General features: G+C 41.9%; 1 protein-coding gene across 2 annotated transcripts in view; it reads right to left on the bottom strand.

The window, feature by feature from the left end:
- Positions 1-19,965, bottom strand: part of LOC130086678 (inactive N-acetylated-alpha-linked acidic dipeptidase-like protein 2) — a 398,589-nt gene that overhangs the window by 188,112 nt on the left and 190,512 nt on the right. For both annotated transcript variants that reach the window (XM_056252808.1, XM_056252806.1), the window contains 2 exons: positions 15,294-15,555; positions 1,905-2,024 (listed from right to left, as the gene is read on the bottom strand). In XM_056252808.1, the coding sequence (XP_056108783.1) occupies positions 1,905-2,024; positions 15,294-15,555 (382 nt within the window). The remainder of the gene's footprint in view (positions 1-1,904; positions 2,025-15,293; positions 15,556-19,965) is intronic.

The raw sequence follows: 19,965 nt of genomic DNA, 5'->3' as shown, positions 1-19,965 counted from the left end.
ATCCTAAAACAAATGAATACATACAAAGTGATACTGCTTGTCACATTGGTTTGGGTTTTGTTTGTGTTCATGTCTTTTATTTTGAAATTCTCATAGTAATGTTTCCTGGTTTCTTGTCATGTGACTTCCTGGTCCTCATGTGATCATGTCCCTTTGTCTTATGTGTCATGTTCTGATTGGTTTATTGTCTTGATTGTTCACAGGTGTTTTTTGTTGTTGTTGTGTAAATATCCCTCATGTTTCCATTGTATCTTGTCAAGCTTTGTTTGTGTAACTGCTGTTGGTGAGTTTCTTGTTCGTGTTTAAGTTAATGTTTTGTACAATGTCAAGCCAAGTCTTAGTTCATTTTTGTATCTGCTCATGTTTGGATTTCATAAAGCTGCACTTGGGTTCATCTACTCTTGCCTTCAGCGGACTTTATTACATTGCTTTGCAGGAGAAATATGAAAATAAGTGTTTGCACAAATGGAAAATCTTTTCATTTACTCAACCTCATGCCAGTACAAACCCATATGACTTTATAAACCATGAACTAAAGATGAGGGATGAGAGGATGTCGATTGTAACTGCTGAAGCACCAAAAGCCACATAAACTACCATAACAACAGTTCCAATCTTCTATGCGCTCGCCGCTCTATTCCAAGGCTTTTGAAGTCATGTGACTACTTTGTGTGAAAAACAGGCCGCAATTCAAACACGTATTCACACAAAATCCTCCGTTCAAAAAGTGCACACTCAATTCTATATGCGGACAAGAAACACACTACTTGCATCATCAACAAATGAAGGAGGTTTGAGAACAAGTGATGTCACATTTACAATGCAGACTTTGAGAACCCCTGCTTAACTCCTGAAAACTACTGAGGGGAGAACATTCCATTGGGAACATGAAATACAAAGACAACAAAACTAACAGGCTTCTTTCTTCGAATAAGCGAATTATAGGACATTATCTGTGCTTTACCCACTAATAAATATCAGTGATCCCCATTACTCTAAAGTAATTGTCTTGGTGAAGGTTTACAGAGACATCATTAAGTAATTGTAAAAGATATGATTTGAGCTGCACCATAATTATGTATGCATTAATCACATATAATGATTTCCCAAACAGATGCACAGTGATTTAATTATAAGAAATAACTTTCTTAAATCTCTGTTATGATTAAATGCCTTTTAATAATCATGGTTATTTGTTGGTCTAATGAGACTAAGTCAATCTAATTTAGTCATTAATGAAATCTCTTTGAAGGGATTAAATGCATCCACTTAATTATCAAGAATGAATGTCAGAAAATGGTTAATTCCTTTGTTCTTAAAAGTTGTGTGATTTGTCTTACATAAACATTTGCATTTTAAGTTTTGATTTAATGGGGTCAATAGCAAATAATTCCACATACACACTACTATTCAAAAGTTTGAGGCCAGTAAGATTTTTTTATTGTTGTGGAGAAAAAGTCTCATGCTCACCAAGGCTGGATTTTACTTAAAGTAAAAAGAGTATTATTAATATATTTTAAATGTCATTTATTTTTGTGATGGCAAAGCTGAATTTTCAGCATCATTACTCCAGTCTTCAGTGCCACATGATCCTTCAGAAATCATACTAATATGCTAATTTGGTGCTCAGAAAAACATTTCTTATTATTATCAATGATGAAAACTCTTGTGCTGCTTATTATTTTTGGGGAAACCGTGATGCATTTTTTTTCAGGATTCCTTGAATATGAATAGATGAATAGAATGTTAAGAAGAACAGCAATTTGTAACCATTTAAAAGTTTTTTACGGTAACTTTTGATCAATTTAATTCATCCTTGCTGAATAAAAGTACTTTTGAATGGTAGTGTACCTTGATTTACATAAAACACATTTATATATATATATATTAATTTAACAACATACCTTGTAAAGCAAAGGTGCTTGTCCAAGTTTTAGCAGTGCTATTCTATTGGTCACATTTGTACTAGCTTGGATTCGTCTCAAATCCCCAGGGCTCCCATACTGAACGTCCACCACCTCTGCCTGGAAAAAAAATTGAAATATTTTTTAAACATTTACATTTTTAAAATGGTTGAGTGTAGAGTCTCCCCCAGCGTTCTGACCCCTCTCGCTGTCTGTGTGTGTGGAATAACAAGCCTCTGATTTGTAATGTAGTGACTCACGTAACTCACCCCATAAAGCTATTTGTCACATTCATTACAGATAGCAAAGCATGAGTAAAAACAAAGTGAACATCTCAGGCGGTGTATAATGGGGGACAAGTACATATATTAGCCACCGTACTATAAATCACGCACCAACACAGCAAAGATGTCACAGCTTTGAAAGAATTCAAGGCAGATTCATGGCAGCTGCAGGCCGTGGCGTCCTTTTTGTCATTTCGTTTGCACTATTAAACCAGAACCCGGTACGTGAGATTACGAAAAGTGAGTACGTTCAAGTGACGAGGGCTGATGAGGTGGGGTCAAACTAAATGCTATTTAAGGCCCGGAGACACAAAGTGGAAATGCATTACCTGTGCTCAATTCATTTTTCATTAGGCTTGGAGGAAAATGAAACATGATTTCGGGCAGGAGAGTAGCCTATATCTCGCCGGTATCACAAAACCACAAGACCAGTGGATGGGATTTATCACTAATGTCTGCATTTGCATTATAAAAGTGTTCCGTCTAACCCCAAAGAAGCAGCAGAAAAATGGGAATGGATGAGATTTGCACCGAGAAGCTGTCATTAAGGTAATGAAATTAACGAAGGCACGCATTGTGGAGAACAAATCGCTCCTGTATACAAGCGACGGCTCCTTTCACGAGTCATCTCACCCCCCGGCGACTCGAAGCAGCTAGAGGAAAATAACAATTGTTTTCACATCTACGTGATTGAGGAGCGCCCCGTAATTAAACATTATTTTGAGGAGAATGTTAAATAACACCCCAATCACACGGTGCCATTAGAGGAGATAGCGGCGACATGTCCACTGTGTATAAAAACTCAACACTCCTTAAATGCTCAATTTAATTTTTGCATTCCGCGTTCAAGAGGCATTGTGTCCATTTGATTGAACTTTTTGAAAAATATCCATGTAAGATTACAATTCGAACTATGTTAACACACAAGCTTTGTCGAGGTGTAGCAGAAACGTTTCATCACTTTGCCGCTTTATTTTTTATAACACACAATCAATGTTAAATGAATACAAATGACCACTCCCAACAGTATAGCTCACGTATCAAAGGAAACACTCATCAAGGCGTTTCATGCACCGCATATAGAATAGGCATTTTTTTTCTCCTCTCTCCGAGCTATGGGATCAAATCCACTGCATGGCTCATATGTTCTAAAACTGCGAAGTCTGAACAATATGCAATTCTTTATTTATCAAAAAGGCTTAGTGAAGAGAAGTTCATGACAGCGCTGCGGGTGTCTGTTAATTATTGTTTGATCTTAAAGTTTTTGTTGAAAAAAATTAAACAAAAATAAAATAGCTTCAACCAAAGCTAAAGTCAAGAAGCTGAACTATGTCCCTTGCTCATTAAAAGTGTATTAGACCTGAGAAAGTTATTAAAATAAATCAAATCTAAGCTAATCCATGCTGAAATATTTTATTTGGTAGTTTTACAAAATGTGTAATGCAGCTTGTAGAAAACAAGGCAAACATTCTGAAACTAAAGGAAAAGAAATGGAACTTTTATTCTCACTTTCTGACCTCACTTTCTTTAAGAAATTAAGGGCAGTAATTGCCCAGCGCCTGCACCTGATCATCACTAATATGCAGTGAAGAGAAATAACCAGGGAGCATGGAGGATTTAACTCATCAAAACTAATTAGCCTCGGGAGCCTCCTCAAACTTATTACTGACCAGAGGTAAAGCCTCCACTGAATTTACCACAAACCATCAAATTACCTTACCTTTCTTGTTTAGACTTTAAATGATTTGGCCATCTGAACTGAGCAAAATGATTGGGACCGTGTGACATTTATAGATTCCTTGAAGAAATGAAACTGCACTATGGGATTTCTTTGTTGATTGAGCTTTAGAATATAAAAAGGGCATTCTTTGTTGGTACAAGTGATCATTTTCAGCATCATTTGATTGACAATTTTCTGTTTCCACATTGACTCAGTGAAGATGTCAATATCTGTGCTAATGCATACATAATTAGTTTTGGGTAGAAAACAAAAGATACATTGGTAGAAACAGTCCACGTTTATATACAAATTCCTGGTATTACCAACCAACCAATCATAAAACTTGTTAACCCTTTGACGCGTACGATCACACCGGTGTGATCAGTCTTGGCTGGTCCCTGGAGCGTACGATCACACCGGTGTGATTAGAACGGTCAGTGCATCACGTGATCAACTGCTAAATTCAAACGTGCTTTCGCGCGTTGGCTGGCGCTGAGCCAGAGACAGACGCACTCAGTGCTGTCATATATCACAACTATTGAGTATTTTAAACCACATAATGTTTATTTTAGGTTTCAGACATTTAAATACACATAAGTACTAGCAAAACAGTGATTTTGAATTAGTAAAATAGACACTGATGTCTATGGAAACGGCAACAATAATCATTTCCATTATAATAAGACAAAACGTTTTATTCATATCAGATACACATTGTGTAAGTAGCTTTACATTTTACCCTATTCTTCTCCTAGTTCACCGGCCACTTACTTTCATGTATTTCGTGAGAAACAACAGGTCCGATTCTCTGAACTGTGAAACAAACTAACATGGCGCCGCCCATCGTGCATACAGCTCAACTAACGCGATCGTTATAAATATGTTTAAACAACAAAACACATCCACTTGCACATATTTGACAATCGGAATATCAGTGTTTCATGCTGTAGCTAATACATTTGTGAATATTTTGAATAGAAAAGGAAAAAAGACATAAAAGCAGATCATCACTCATTCAGCTCTGTGTTGTGATTGCGCTGTGTCACGTGACAAGAAATGACGCGTCACCATGGAAACATTAAAGTGACAGGTTCTAAATAACGGTCGCCTTGAAAAACTCACGCTGGGGGGTCAGTTAGAATATTTTAAACTTACGTGTGAAAGGGTTAATAGCAGTAACTTGTGGTTCCTGCTACCAACCAACCAACTGTGACATACAGATAGAGGAGACAATAGCAAGTAAAAACAGGTCTTTATTTGAATGTAAAGCACCAGTCTAGGTCAATAGTGCAGCAGACAAAGTTCACAGTCGATCAGAGAAGTCGCAGGTGCAGTTCATAAGAGAGATGTAAAAACCATAAGATCCCACAATGAGCGATGGTATTCTCTGGCGATGATGAAGATGAGGTAGCGCAGGTTTGCGTGGGCAACTCGATCCGTTGATCAGACGTGAAGTGAAGAACCCAGTGTAGGTGAAAAGTGAAGACAGGAACTGCAACGGCGAACCTCCAAACGAGGACAAGGCAGGAAACACAGGGAGCCGGAAAAACAGGAACACTACAGGCAACATCCACAAAACAACGATCTGACAAACACAAGACGCATGAGGTGAGTATAAATAGGCAGTAGTAATGCACAACACCTGTCGCTGATAACCCCGGAGGATAATCAGCGACCACGCCCACACACACACACACATTCATTCACAAATACACACACAGCGCAAGGGAGCGTCAATGAATTCATCAACCGTGACAGTACCCCTCCCCCTAGGAGCGGCTCCTGGAGCTCTCAGAGGAACCTACCTGTTGATAGTAATCATCAATAAGGGACTGATCCAGAATGTCCCTAGCAGGAACCCAACTTCTCTCCTCCGGACCGTAACCCTCCCAGTCCACCAGATACTGAAATCCGCGTCCCCTCCGTCTCGAGTCCAGAATTCCATTTACCAAATAAGTGGGTTCCCCATCTACGAGTCGCGGCGGTGGGGGAACCGGGGCTGGCGGATTAATGGGTGAATAAAATACGGGTTTCAATTTGGAAACATGGAACACGGGATGAATTCTTCTGTACGCAGGATGAAGTTTGAGGCGAACTGTCACCGGACTAATGATCTTGGTGACAGGAAATGGGCCAATGAATTTGGGAGCTAGCTTATTAGAAACGGAGCGGAGTGGAATGTTCTTAGTAGAAAGCCACACTTTGGAACCGACGACATACACGGGAGGTCTTGACCGGTGGCGATCGGCCTTAACCTTGGTGCGTGCCCTTACTTGGAGCAGAGTCTCACGGGCTCTGGTCCATGTACGGTGACACCTCTGGACAAAAGCGTGAGCGGAAGGGACCGCGACTTCGGATTCCAGACTAGGAAAAATAGGTGGCTGGTACCCTAAGCTACCCTCAAACGGAGATAGGCCCGTGGATGACACCGGTAACGAGTTGTGTGCGTACTCCACCATAGAGAGTTGTTGGCACCAAGAGGAAGGATTCTTGGCGGCAACACATCGCAACATTCTCTCCAAATCTTGGTTGGCTCTCTCGGTCTGCCCGTTGCTCTGGGGGTGGTAACCCGAAGATAGACTGACAGTGGCTCCCAGTAATTTACAAAATTCTTGCCAAAATTTGGAGACAAATTGGGATCCCCTGTCAGAGACCACGTCCGTCGGGAGGCCATGTAACCGAAAGACGTGATCGATGACAGTCACCGCTGTTTCCTTGGCTGAAGGCAATTTGGGCAAGGGAATAAAGTGAGTCGCCTTCGAGAATCGGTCCACTACGGTTAAAACAACCGTATTGCCTTGGGAGGGCGGGAGGGCGGTGACGAAATCTAGCGCTATATGGGACCAGGGTCTCGAAGGGACAGACAGCGGTTGAAGAAGCCCATCTGGGGGTCGATTGGAAGTCTTACCAATCGCACAGATCGAGCAGGCCAAAACAAAATCTCGAATGTCGCAAGCCATAGATGGCCACCAGAATCGTTGCTTAACTAGAAATCTAGTTCGGTTTACTCCTGGGTGACAGGCTACATTGGAACAATGACCCCACTGAATAACGTCGGACCGTAATCCCTCCGGCACAAACAATCGGTTCGGTGGGCATCGGGACGGAGGCGTTACCCCTTCTAAGGCCGTCTTGACCTTCGATTCGACCTCCCATCGGAGTGTGGAGATGAATCGAGTCTCCGGTAAAATGCACTCGGGAGTAGACGGGCGTTCGGATGGATCAAAAATACAGATAAAGAATCGGGTTTGATGTTTTTTGAACCCGGGCGGTACGAGAGAGTAAAATCAAAACGACCGAAAAAAAGAGCCCACCGAGCCTGCCTGGAGTTGAGTCTTTTGGCAGATTGAATGTATTCTAAGTTCTTGTGATCAGTCCAGACGATAAAAGGTACCCCCGACCCTTCTAACCAATGTCGCCATTCTTCCAATGCTAACTTGACTGCCAACAGCTCTCTGTTACCAATGTCATAGTTACGTTCGGTAGGCGACAAGCGATGAGAAAAGAACGCGCAAGGATGCATCTTGTCGTCTGAAGAAGAGCGCTGAGAGAGCACTGCGCCTACCCCCACCTCTGACGCATCGACCTCCACCATGAACTGACGTGACAGATCAGGGGTCGTAAGAATGGGAGCCGAAACGAAGCGGCTCTTCAGTTTGGCGAATACAGCTTCAGCTGTTTCGGACCACCTGAACGTCGTTCTGGGGGAGGTCAAGGCAGTCAGAGGCGCGGCTAGTTGGCTGTAATTACGAATAAAACGTTGGTAAAAATTGGCGAACCCCAGAAACCGCTGTAGGGCCTTACGGGAATCTGGACTTGGCCAATCCACCACAGCCTTAACTTTGTCAGGATCCATACGCACTCCCTCAGACGAAATGACGTAACCTAGGAAAGGGACAGACTGTGCATGAAAAGCGCATTTCTCCGCCTTGACAAAAAGCCCATTCTCTAGCAACCTCTGAAGCACTCGTCTGACGTGCTGAACGTGTTCCTGGAGAGACGAAGAAAAAATCAATATGTCATCCAGGTAGACATAAATGAACTGATCGACCATGTCTCTCAGCACATCATTGACGAGTGCCTGGAAAACCGCTGGGCTATTGGAAAGTCCGAAAGGCATAACCAAGTATTCAAAGTGCCCCCTGGGGGTGTTAAAAGCGGTCTTCCATTCATCCCCCTTCCTGATGCGGACCAAATGAGAAGCATTACGTAAGTCCAGTTTTGTGAAGACCGACGCTCCCTGCAACCTCTCGAAGGCTGAAGACATCAACGGCAAAGGATAAGTATTCTTTACCGTTATGTTGTTCAGCCCTCGGTAATCAATGCAAGGTCGCAGAGAACCGTCCTTCTTCCCCACAAAAAAGAACCCCGCCCCCGCTGGAGAAGAGGAAGGTCGGATGAATTTGGATGCCAGAGAATCAGAAATATATTTCTCCATGGCCTCCCTCTCGGGAACAGACAGAGAGTAAAGCTTGCCCTTGGGCGGAGACGTACCTGGCAGTAGATCTATAGCACAGTCATAGGGACGATGCGGAGGAAGAGAAGCAGCTCTGGACTTACTGAACACTTCCTTCAGGTCGAGGTACTCAGCGGGCACGTTTGACAAATTCACTGACTCCTCCTGCAAGACAGGACAAGACAAAGACGAACCAGCAGACACTAAACAAGACGCGTAACACTCAGTGCTCCAGGCAGAAACAGAGTTATGTCCCCAGTCCACCCTGGGGTTATGCTGCACTAGCCAGGGGTGACCGAGGACAATAGGAACCTGAGGAGAGTCCATGAGGAGAAATGACAGCTCTTCGGAATGATTGCCGGATGTGATGAGTGTTATCTGACTGGTGGTGTGAGATACTGTGGGTAACTGTTGACCATTGAGTGCGTTGACTGAGATCTTGTTAGTGAGTGGTATGGTGGGTATCTGAAGCTGTTGTGCAAGTGACCAGTCCATAAAATTACCTTCTGCGCCGGAGTCGAGGAGAGCTTGACAGTGATGTGACCGAGTTGCCCACTGCAATCTCACCGGGAGGAGGGTGGAAGAGGTTTTCTGGATGGAGACCCCGCCCGACAGGATCCTCTTCTTCACTGCCGGGCACGCTCTTTTACTGGGCAATTATTGAGAAAATGTCCAGCTCCGCCACAGTAGAGGCACAATCCACGGGACCTCCTCCTCTCCCTCTCCTCCCGGGAGAGCCGGGCTCGACCCACCTGCATGGGCTCGTGATCGTCGACGGGGCTGACCGCATCACGAGCATTGAGTGGGGAGACCCCAAAGCTCCTCTGTGTAGGCGCCGTACGAGTGTGTCGTTCCAACCGATGCAGGCGTGCATCCACTCTTAAGGCCAGTTCGATCAGGTCGTCGAGACTCTCTGGCAGGTCCAGGGTATAAATCTCGTGTTGGATGCGGTCAGCCAGCCCATGCAGGAAGATGTCCCATTGCGCCGCCTCGTTCCAGCGGCACTCTGCGGAGAGGGTGCGAAACTCGATGGAATAGTCGGCGACAGATCTTTCTCCCTGGCGGATGTCTGCGAGCTGGCGAGCCGCCTCTCTGCCTGCGACTGCCCGGTCGAACACCCTCTTCATTTCCTCCGAGAGTGCCGCGAACGAGTCACAACAGGGTTGATGGTTTTCCCACACCGCCGTTCCCCATAGTGCCGCGCGTCCGGACAGCAGTGTAAGCACAAAGGCCACCTTCGCATCTTCAGTGCAAAATGTCTGAGGTTGGAGAGCAAAAAACATAGAGCACTTGGTCAAGAAAGCTCTACTATAACTTGGCTCACCAGAATAACACTCCGGCGTCGGCAGACGCGGCTCATGCTGACGGACGGGCGCGGGCGGTGTGGGGGGAATCGGCGGTGGGTTGGGCGCAATGGGCCGTGTCAGTTGTTGAATCTGTTGGGTGAGCCCGGTTACCTGCGCTACCAATGCCTGCACCGCTCTTCCAGTTGCAGCGAGATTCTCGTCCTGCCGCTCCATACGGGCCGTGTTGTGTGCGAAGTAGTCCGTGATTTCAGATCCACTTGCTGCCTCCTGCATGGTCAGATCGTTCTGTGACATACAGATAGAGGAGACAATAGCAAGTAAAAACAGGTCTTTATTTGAATGTAAAGCACCAGTCTAGGTCAATAGTGCAGCAGACAAAGTTCACAGTCGATCAGAGAAGTCGCAGGTGCAGTTCATAAGAGAGATGTAAAAACCATAAGATCCCACAATGAGCGATGGTATTCTCTGGCGATGATGAAGATGAGGTAGCGCAGGTTTGCGTGGGCAACTCGATCCGTTGATCAGACGTGAAGTGAAGAACCCAGTGTAGGTGAAAAGTGAAGACAGGAACTGCAACGGCGAACCTCCAAACGAGGACAAGGCAGGAAACACAGGGAGCCGGAAAAACAGGAACACTACAGGCAACATCCACAAAACAACGATCTGACAAACACAAGACGCATGAGGTGAGTATAAATAGGCAGTAGTAATGCACAACACCTGTCGCTGATAACCCCGGAGGATAATCAGCGACCACGCCCACACACACACACATTCATTCACAAATACACACACAGCGCAAGGGAGCGTCAATGAATTCATCAACCGTGACACCAACCAACCAACCAAACAAACAAATAAACTGACTGACAGACAGGCAAACAGAAATATATCAGTTTACAGAAGTAAAATCGGTTGTGAAAAGCGTTTTACGCTAAAAAGCTGCAAAAAAATAAGATCTAAATCAATAATATAATAAATAATAAGTATTATTTATAGCAGAATAATAAGTGTAGAAGACTCAATGGGTCTCATTCTCTAATCATGCACATGCAGACATTTGTGCGTGAAATTGCTGTACCAACGTTTTCACGAACAAATCACGATTCACCGAAAACTTTCAAACATTTATTCTAAATTCGCAAAAAAATGTGTAGGAACAACTGAAACTACACTTATGCAGAAAGCTATCTTTCTGTGCTGCATAATCGTTATATAAAGTTATATTTCATTCATGACTAATATTAATATAATAATAATAATATTATATTTTATAATATTACATGATTATATTAATTTATATAAAATTATATAATAATATAATTGAATTTAATCCTAAATATATTTCATCATATAGGCTACAGTGAAAGAGTAAGAAAAGCTGCGTTATACTGCGAGGTTTCTCTGAATAACCAACCCGATCTCACGCCAATTTGTGCGTATTTTACGAGGTGGCTAATTCGTACGAATTCATGACCTAACTCGTCCAGATTTTCAAAAAGCATCACCAGGAAGGACCACCACTGACCCTGCCCCTAAACCTACCCATCACTGGAGTCTAGACACGTATGAGTGTAGGTCGTACTAAATTCATATGAATTAGCCACCTCGTAAACTACGTACGAATTGCGTTGGAATAACGCAGATTCACATGTATGTACACCTGTCTAATGATAGGCCTGTAATCTGGGTCTGTATAAAATGTGTTTATTGTGTGAACTGGTTTTGAGAATGTAAAGGAAAGGTTTGGGCGTGTTTTATGCAAATGACTAACCTTGTGCATGTTCACTCCAAATTCACTAACATCAGAACGATTTTAAGAAAACTTTCTTGTGCGTATGCCTGTGTTGTGCATTAGGTGGATATTTTTTCGTGAGAAGTTCTCCTGTGCTTACAAATACGAAATAAAGTTTTATTCAACTCAAATATTAAACCTTCTTTTATTATACTCAGGCCCCGTCCACACTACTGCGTTTTCGTTTAAAAACGGAGACCTTTTGCTACGTTTGCACTTCCCGTCCAGACTAAAACGGCAAAAACGGAGACCCAAAACGGAGAAGTTTAGAAACGCTGCCGATCCGTTTTTCGTTTTGAATCTCCGGAGGGCGTTTTAGTGTAGACGGGTCAAAACGGAGGACTTTAGAAACGATGACGTAGTAGAGGCTCACGCTCGGCTCTATGATTGGGTGTCATCAGTCATGGCGTATATCTTTGCTAGCAGCTGTTGTACAAGTAAATTCTGCATTTTACAACGCTATAACTGCCTACATGCGCCGGAGTCAAGCTATTATTCGAGCGATCTGTGACAATTCCCGTGTGCAGCGGCGGCGTTGACCGTACATGGAGCGTCGGTTTGGGGTTAACCCAGAGCATGGTGGGATAATTTTATCAACGAAGTTGTGTTTACACCGGCACGCGCATGCCCAGTGTTGGTGAATGGTCACGTGATCCGCGTTTTCAGTCGTTTTAATGTGGACGGAGATCAATTCTAATACGCAGCTAAAACGCTGGTGTGGACGGAGATCGTATTCGTTTTAATTATCCGTTTCTAAACTAAAACGCAGTAGTGTGGATGGGGCCTCAATTCACTGGCTCATTGGGTAAAAGACAATTTAAATGAAAACTATCATGACACATTCTTAAAATAGAAAAAAAGAACCAACAAATGAAACATTCTTAAAATAGGGTTTGACTTGTTATGGGAAAATTATTCCCATCTCTTTCAAACCAATAAGTGCTGCTGTTGCTGATTGAAGCGAGCAGGTGAGATGGGTGGACGGGGAGAGACGGATGGACTTTGACCCCAAAGGTCAAAGTACAGGCCGGTTTTAGAGCGAGCGAAAGAGCATGCCCAAACCCTAAAGTTCAGGTTATTATTATTATTATTTCCTGACGGCAGAGAACTAAACTTTAGTCTATCTATGGGCAAAAGAACAGACCTTGAGATAGTTGTATAAAAACTGCTCTCCCCCTCCGCTCCGGGTTCTCACTTGTCTCGCAGACTGTACATTGACTACCTCTGTGGGCCAATTGAACCTTTCTTATAAGAAATAAATCATTTTTAATTCTCAGACTGTCTCTTACGCTTTGATGATTGTTTAATGAATAATTTTTTTTAGATTTTTTTCATTACTTCATTATTACTTTTCATTGGCATAAGTAGTTATACTGACCTGACCACATCAGACCTGCTTGTGACATTTACAGTCAAACATCAGTGGATATGTTACTGTGATATCTCTGTGCATCTGTATGTTTTCAGTGGAAAAGAAGGTGAATATTTTAGCCCAGCTGTGGAGCTGGGAGTTGGTAAAAGTACATAATGTAAAATGCCCAGTGACCCATGAGCGGCTCAGGATAGCTGGATGAATCTCTAACGCCTGAGCACGATATCCCTGAGCATTTCATCCATCAAGCCGGTCGTATTTGTTTTTCCCTGCTGATTTTTAGACATTGCAAATGCAGTTTAATTTACATCAGAGCCTTGAGTATGTGCAGCGTTATGATGGATGACTTTGACCCCCCTTGTGAAGGACGACATGAAAGGCCGACTGTGACTAAATCTGAGAACTTTTTACTGAAGCTTATCCCTGTTAGATACAGTGTGTCTGTCTTGAAACGGATAATGGCAATGCATCTTCCTTCGACATTTCCTGTTCCCTTCAGAGACAAAAAGCATAACCTCTAAAAATAACTGGAGAATATATCACACACATGTGTGAAATGGGTTCAGTCTTGCATAATGGATTTGTTTTAACCTTCCGACAGGATGAAGCATTCAGGCTGTGAAGTTGCAGTGAAATTGACAATGCAAAAAGTCAATAAGCAACTTTATGTTCAATGATTGTTGATAATGTATTATAAATGATTATATTTATAAATGAATAAGTTACTACATTCAGTTCAAGTCCTTGTGAATTTGAATGGTTGAGAGGCATTCAAAAAGTACTGAGAGTTATTATAACTGATATTTATTTATGTGATGTTTCAGACCAGAGTAGGCCTATGTGAGTGTCACCATTGGTTGCAGAAGGAATGGGCAATAAATGTAACAACGGAAAATAAGGGCTATAAATACAAAGGGAAACACTGGGGCTAAACGAGAAAATTAACTTCTAGACACAGGTGTAACACATGATGGCACATCAAAAACTCTGGCAACAGATGATTTAACACATGAAACTGAACTGGGAAGAGGGCAAAACCAAACAGTCCAACTCAAGCAAAACACAAACACAGACCAAACGTGACAGTGAGTGGTGTAAAGCGTGTGTGCCTAGAGCGAGGAGCAAAAATGTGAAAGTTTCACTTGTAGTCTGGAGTGGTTGGGTGATCACTCGGATCAGGGTTTCACTCACCAGTGAGTGGGAAATGGAAAACCAGGAATGGAACAGGAGTGAGTTCTTTGAGCGTTAAAATTGCTCTTGTTCCACAGACATATTCTGTTCAAGTTCATGTGTTGCAAACTTGCAAAGCTTGATGCTTGGGCCTATTTTGCAGTAATTTTCAATGGTGGGTAAAAACAAAAAAACAAAAAAAAACAACAACCAGGAACAGACTTAAGTCACTAACATGTTCTTTTGACCTATATAATATATACATATATATATATATATATATGACGTTGACACAGAGTGCTTCTGCTGACAGATATTCTAGAGTTGGGGGCTGGGTGACACCTTAGTCAAACCGCTGCTTCCTGTGGGGAAGCCAGTTTCACTGTAAGCCCGGTTCAGTGAATGGATACGTGCGCAATTCTTGCTCCAATTGAGTTCCCCTTTTTAGCCGAACCCTGTCAGTTCCTCCATACCCTTCGGCAACGGACGTGTCGGTACGTCCGACGCCAGGCCTATCACTCGTATGCATTGGTGGAACCTGTGTTAGGCTGGGTCCATATGCTGTGATCCCTACGGTGATCCCATTTGTGTATTCTTCCACGGTTTGGCTCCCTGCGGCGAGCCCCGTATCTTCCCTTGGCAGAGCCTGGTCTGCCGTTACTGTCCAGTTGAGTCTCCCCCTGTCATAGGCTGGAGCCACCCCAGTGACATTCCATATGTTTCACTGCCCGGTCATCCGCCCAGTTCATATGTGTATTCTCCACATGTTACCTCCCTTCGGGCAGGATGTGGCTTCCGTAGAGTCCCTTCCTTCCTTGTACAGGGAACACTTTTCCCAGTGGTCCTGTAGGAACAGCAGTGACTTCCCTGGCCTAAGCCCTGTCCCTTCCCGCATACGCAACCAGGACGTTCTTTTTCCTTTATTTTTTATAACAGTACCTACATTTTATTTTACTTTAAGTGGTAACAACTAAATTTTATTCAAGGTAAAAATGTCAACTAATTTGAAAAAATCAATCTGACATATTAGGTTACACAGACAAAATGATAAAAAAAAAAAAAAAAAAAATACAGTTTAGGTCAGTTAGAAATATATACTTGAGGTTACAACTGCAAGTTTTCACGTTTTAGGTGTTGGCATATCCAAATGCATTTAGGTTGATTACCATGTAAAGCACATTCCACATTATCACATTATAATTTTTAAAGTTATAGACCCATATCTGATATTTCTAGTACAATTGTGAGTGTGGTATTAATCTCTTGATGGTGCAATGTAACTCACCACTAGACTTCCCACAGCAGAGTAGGCTGCATAGGCAAAGGGTTCAGTCGTAGACGTTGATGGCTGTCCACACCTCGCTCCGCTGGGCAGGTAACATTGGTTTCCAATCTTCTCCACGATCGTGCTGAGGGCGGGTCCGGGATAGCTCAGAAGAGCCGTGTGATTAGTAACCCGGACGTCTTTTAATCCGAGCTCCTCCCACCGCTGAGCGATGTACTTGACCTTGGACTCTTCTGTGAGATCGGACAAGCTGTCAAAGTCCCTGTGTCGAAGCAGACACAACAGGAAGAAACATCAATAAATGCATGTAGTATTTTGCAAAGGCACCCCTTTACAACCCAACCACAAGACGACACTCAAAGCATTGATGAATATGTGCAAGACTCATTATCATTAGCGTAATTAGCACATTGTTGACTTTAGGTTAACATTTGTTTTCCTCAAAGGTATTTACATGGTCTATTGACATGAAGCTGCAGCTAGAAATGTGGGACAGAAATGGAGAGAGGGCCTCCATAATTCATATTCCGGACAAGCTTCAGTTAATGTAACTGATGAATATGGCGGTGCAGAGAATCAATTGTCTCCTGAACAAACGGATGCACTATTAAAAAAGGATTGCCTAGAGAGAAAGTAAATTAGCAACAGACGGTTAAACATGAGAGTGAGAAATGAAGCGCTGCTAAGGTGCTCTGGCAGCTCGGCTTCGCTTATTTCTTACCCGTCACGGCACGTGGAAGGCACAAAGAGAAATACATTGTTATCTTGTAACTTGAAAACTTTGAGAGCTCTCAAGCCCATCAGCATGCCAAAGCTCACTCAGTGATTTTATGGGAGAAACACAGCAGGCCTGCCCATTCTCGCAATCTTCAAAACAAAATTAATTGAAGTGTAAAAGTAAGCCAAGAGCCTCCGGAGACTATAAATCATTTAACTGCATTTTTCCCCTTTATCCTCTATGATGAATTTGCAGACGTTGATCATTGCCACATGACGCTAACAATATCCGTAACCCAAACAAAAAACTGGGACAGATTATTCCTCTTCTCTGCTAAAAAAAAACAAATCTCTCATTATACTACTTTTTCAGGTGAAAGAGGTTAAATCTTTTACAACAGTTCTGATTTTGACAGCACAAAAAGAGAAGCAAGAACATCCTGGCATATTTGTACTGCCTAATATGAAGAGTACACACTAAATCAACAGTGTCTGGTACGCTTCATGCCGAGAGATGTTTTATATGCACAACAAATATTCTGTATTCAATTATAATCTGTTTTGTATTTGTGTTGTTTACTTGCAAATTGCACTGTGTAAAAAAGGAGGTATTCATTGAACCTACAAAAAAAAAAAAATAGAGATGGGAGGAAGAATAATAAGTCAATGCTTTTGCGTTCTCTCGCAAATGTTATGTGTTCCCCCGAGAAACTCCCCCCTAAAAAGTTTCTAGGCGGAACATAAACATTTGGCAAAGGAACGCAAAGTTTCTCTCAGAAGAACACATAACATTTGCGAAAGAACGCAAAAGCATTGACTAATTATTTTTCCTCCACTTCATATTTTTTTCTTCACCATGTCCCTTTAGGGGCTCCGTACAAATGAAAGCAACAGTATGCATGCATTTGAAGCTAACTTAATTTACTAAAGTACTTTTTTTTTTTTTTTTACAGAACTTTTACCAATTTATTATTTAGACTGAGTAAGAATAACAGTATTTCAGTTGTATTCATAAAAAACAATGCAAATTAGTTTATTGTTTGATTTATCTAGTGTTTCTATGATAAATATGTGTTAAATACACTCACCTAAAGGATTATTAGGAACACCAGTTCAATTTCTCATTAATGCAATTATCTAATCAACCAATCCCATGGCAGTTGCTTCCATGCATTTAGGGGTGTGGTCCTGCTCAAGACAATCTCCTGAACTCCAAACTGAATGTCAGAATGGGAAAGAAAGGTGATTTAAGCAATTTTGAGCGTGGCATGGTTGTTGGTGCCAGACAGGCCGGTCTGAGTATTTCACAATCTGCTCAGTTACTGGGATTTTCACTGACAACCATTTCTAGGGTTTACAAAGAATGGTGTGAAAAGGGAAAAACATCCAGTATGCGGCAGTCCTGTGGGCGAAAATGCCTTGTTGATGCTAGAGGTCAGAGGAGAATGGGCCGACTGATTCAAGCTGATAGAAGAGCAACTTTGACTGAAATAGCCACTCGTTACAACCGAGGTATGCAGCAAAGCATTTGTGAAGTCACAACACGCACAACCTTGAGGCGGATGGGCTACAACAGCAGAAGACCCCACCGGGTACCACTCATCTCCACTACAAATAGGAAAAAGAGGCTACAATTTGCAAGAGCTCGCCAAAATTGGACAGTTGAAGACTGGAAAAATGTTGCCTGGTCTGATCAATTTCAATTTCTGTTGAGACATTCAGATGGTAGAGTCAGAATTTGGCGTAACCAGAATGAGAACATGGATCCATCATGCCTTGTTACCACTGTGCAGGCTGGTGGTGTAATGGTGTGGGGGATGTTTTCTTGGCACACTTTAGGCCCCTTAGTGCCAATTGGGCATCGTTTAAATGCCACGGCCTACCTGAGCATTGTTTCTGACCATGTCCATCCCTTTATGGCCACCATGTACCCATCCTCTGATGGCTACTTCCAGCAGGATAATGCACCATGTCACAAAGCTCAAATCATTTCAAATTGGTTTCTTGACCATGACAATGAGTTCACTGTACTAAAATGGCCCCCACAGTCACCAGATCTCAACCCAATAGAGCATCTTTGGGATGTGGTGGAACGGGAGCTTCGTGCCCTGGATGTGCATCCCACAAATCTCCATCAACTGCAAGATGCTATCCTATCAATATGGGCCAACATTTCTAAAGAATGCTTTCAGCACCTTGTTGAATCAATGCCACGTAGAATTATGGCAGTTCTAAAGGCAAAAGGGGGTCAAACACAGTATTAGTATGGTGTTCCTAATAATCCTGTGTGAGTGTATATAGGGTCACACACAGACCTCAATGACAAACAAAACGAAATGAAAGTCTAAACAAGACTAAACGAAATTAGACTAAACGAGACTAAAAATGTAATTAAACTAAACACAAAACAACAAAACAAAACAGCATTCATAAGTCTACTTGTTCCTGAAAGTTAAAACACCAATAGTTAGGTGTTACTGGGGGAAAAAACTAAAATAACATTTGGTTATTTTTCAATATTATTTAAGTTTTTTTTTTTTTTTACATTCAAGAAAACAAATGTATGACTTCAAATGGTAAATGTCTTTTATACATAAGGAAAACAAAGACATGATTTTGACTAATTCTACCAGACATTTAACATAGTCATCTACAAGCCTCATATAAAGATAGTTATTTGTCTGGACAATTTTTCTATATAAACTCTAGACAATGTTCTTTCATATGGACGGAGTGGACAGAAAAGTTTTCAATTCCCTATTCCTGTTCAAAAATGTGCCACCGTTACAGAAAAAAAAAATGTTGTTTGAGTTTCCTTCTAGCTCTTCAAGCACATCCAGTGATTCAAGAGAGCGGACAAGAAGTCCAGCCCAGCATTGAGGCAAAATGACCTGCCAGAGTGTGTCCAATCCCTCACGGCTGTGCATGGGTGCCTGGGTAATCTAATTAAAAGCGTGCTCTGCATGAGTGGAGAGGATGATTCCTAACCTCTCTCAGGTAATGCTTCTCCAACCTCCACCCCCACTACAGCTGGCACAAGACTTAAATAGTAACCCAAGACATTACTTATGGAGGAACTGTTTCTTCAAATGATTGTGTGACCAATTTTAGAGTGACCAGTTTGAAACGAATTACAAAGAAATGTCACTTCGTGGTGAATTAGAATGGGTCTAAAGTCTAGGATTTGGTGCTAAATAAAATGGGACCAGAATGGAATAACTTCTATCATTACATTTTTGAAATACCTTTCAAATAATAAAATGATCTGCAAATTAATGCAATAGTGAAAAAAGATCATAAATTCAAATCGGAATACATACAATTCAAGTTTAATTGCATTTCTATTAGCAATTAAAGACATGTTCAGCATTAAATGTAATCTTTGATCTTTAAATAAAATATATATACACAAATATACACTACTGTTCAAATGCTAGGTTAGAAAGATTTTGTTTTTTAAATAAAGGCCAGGTTTCACAGACAGGCAGATTAATCCAGAATTAAGCCTTAGTTCAAATTTTATAAAAGTGCCTTAGAAAAAAACATTATTGGTGTGCATCTTGAGACAAAACAATGGCACTGACATATTGCAGAAGTTTAATACTTAGAGAAAAAGGTTTAGAACAAACCTGAGCAGAATGATTGAGAAATATCAATAAAGGCACTGTCTTGCAACCACTATAATTGATGTACAAATGAACCGCCACACTTCAGTGTTAACATGAAACCAACCAAATTCGACATGAATCTATATTGCCATAGTTACACGGCTACTACCATTTATTCCAACAACCAAATCAAAGAACATTTTATAGGACGGCTTTGTGGTAAATATCTAAAAGAAAAAGTATTTCCTATTTAGTTTAAACTCTTCAGAGTGAGCCTATTAAATATGCTTTGGGTATACTTTGGGTCTGGATTCATGTTGGGTTTCCTCATTCATTCGTCCAGCACA

The sequence above is a fragment of the Rhinichthys klamathensis genome, unplaced genomic scaffold, assembly GCF_029890125.1.
Source record: "Rhinichthys klamathensis goyatoka isolate OS25496 unplaced genomic scaffold, OSU_Roscu_1.1 h1tg000098l_1, whole genome shotgun sequence".
Classification (NCBI taxonomy): domain Eukaryota; kingdom Metazoa; phylum Chordata; class Actinopteri; order Cypriniformes; family Leuciscidae; genus Rhinichthys; species Rhinichthys klamathensis.
This window is presented reverse-complemented; position numbering and strand designations above follow the sequence as displayed.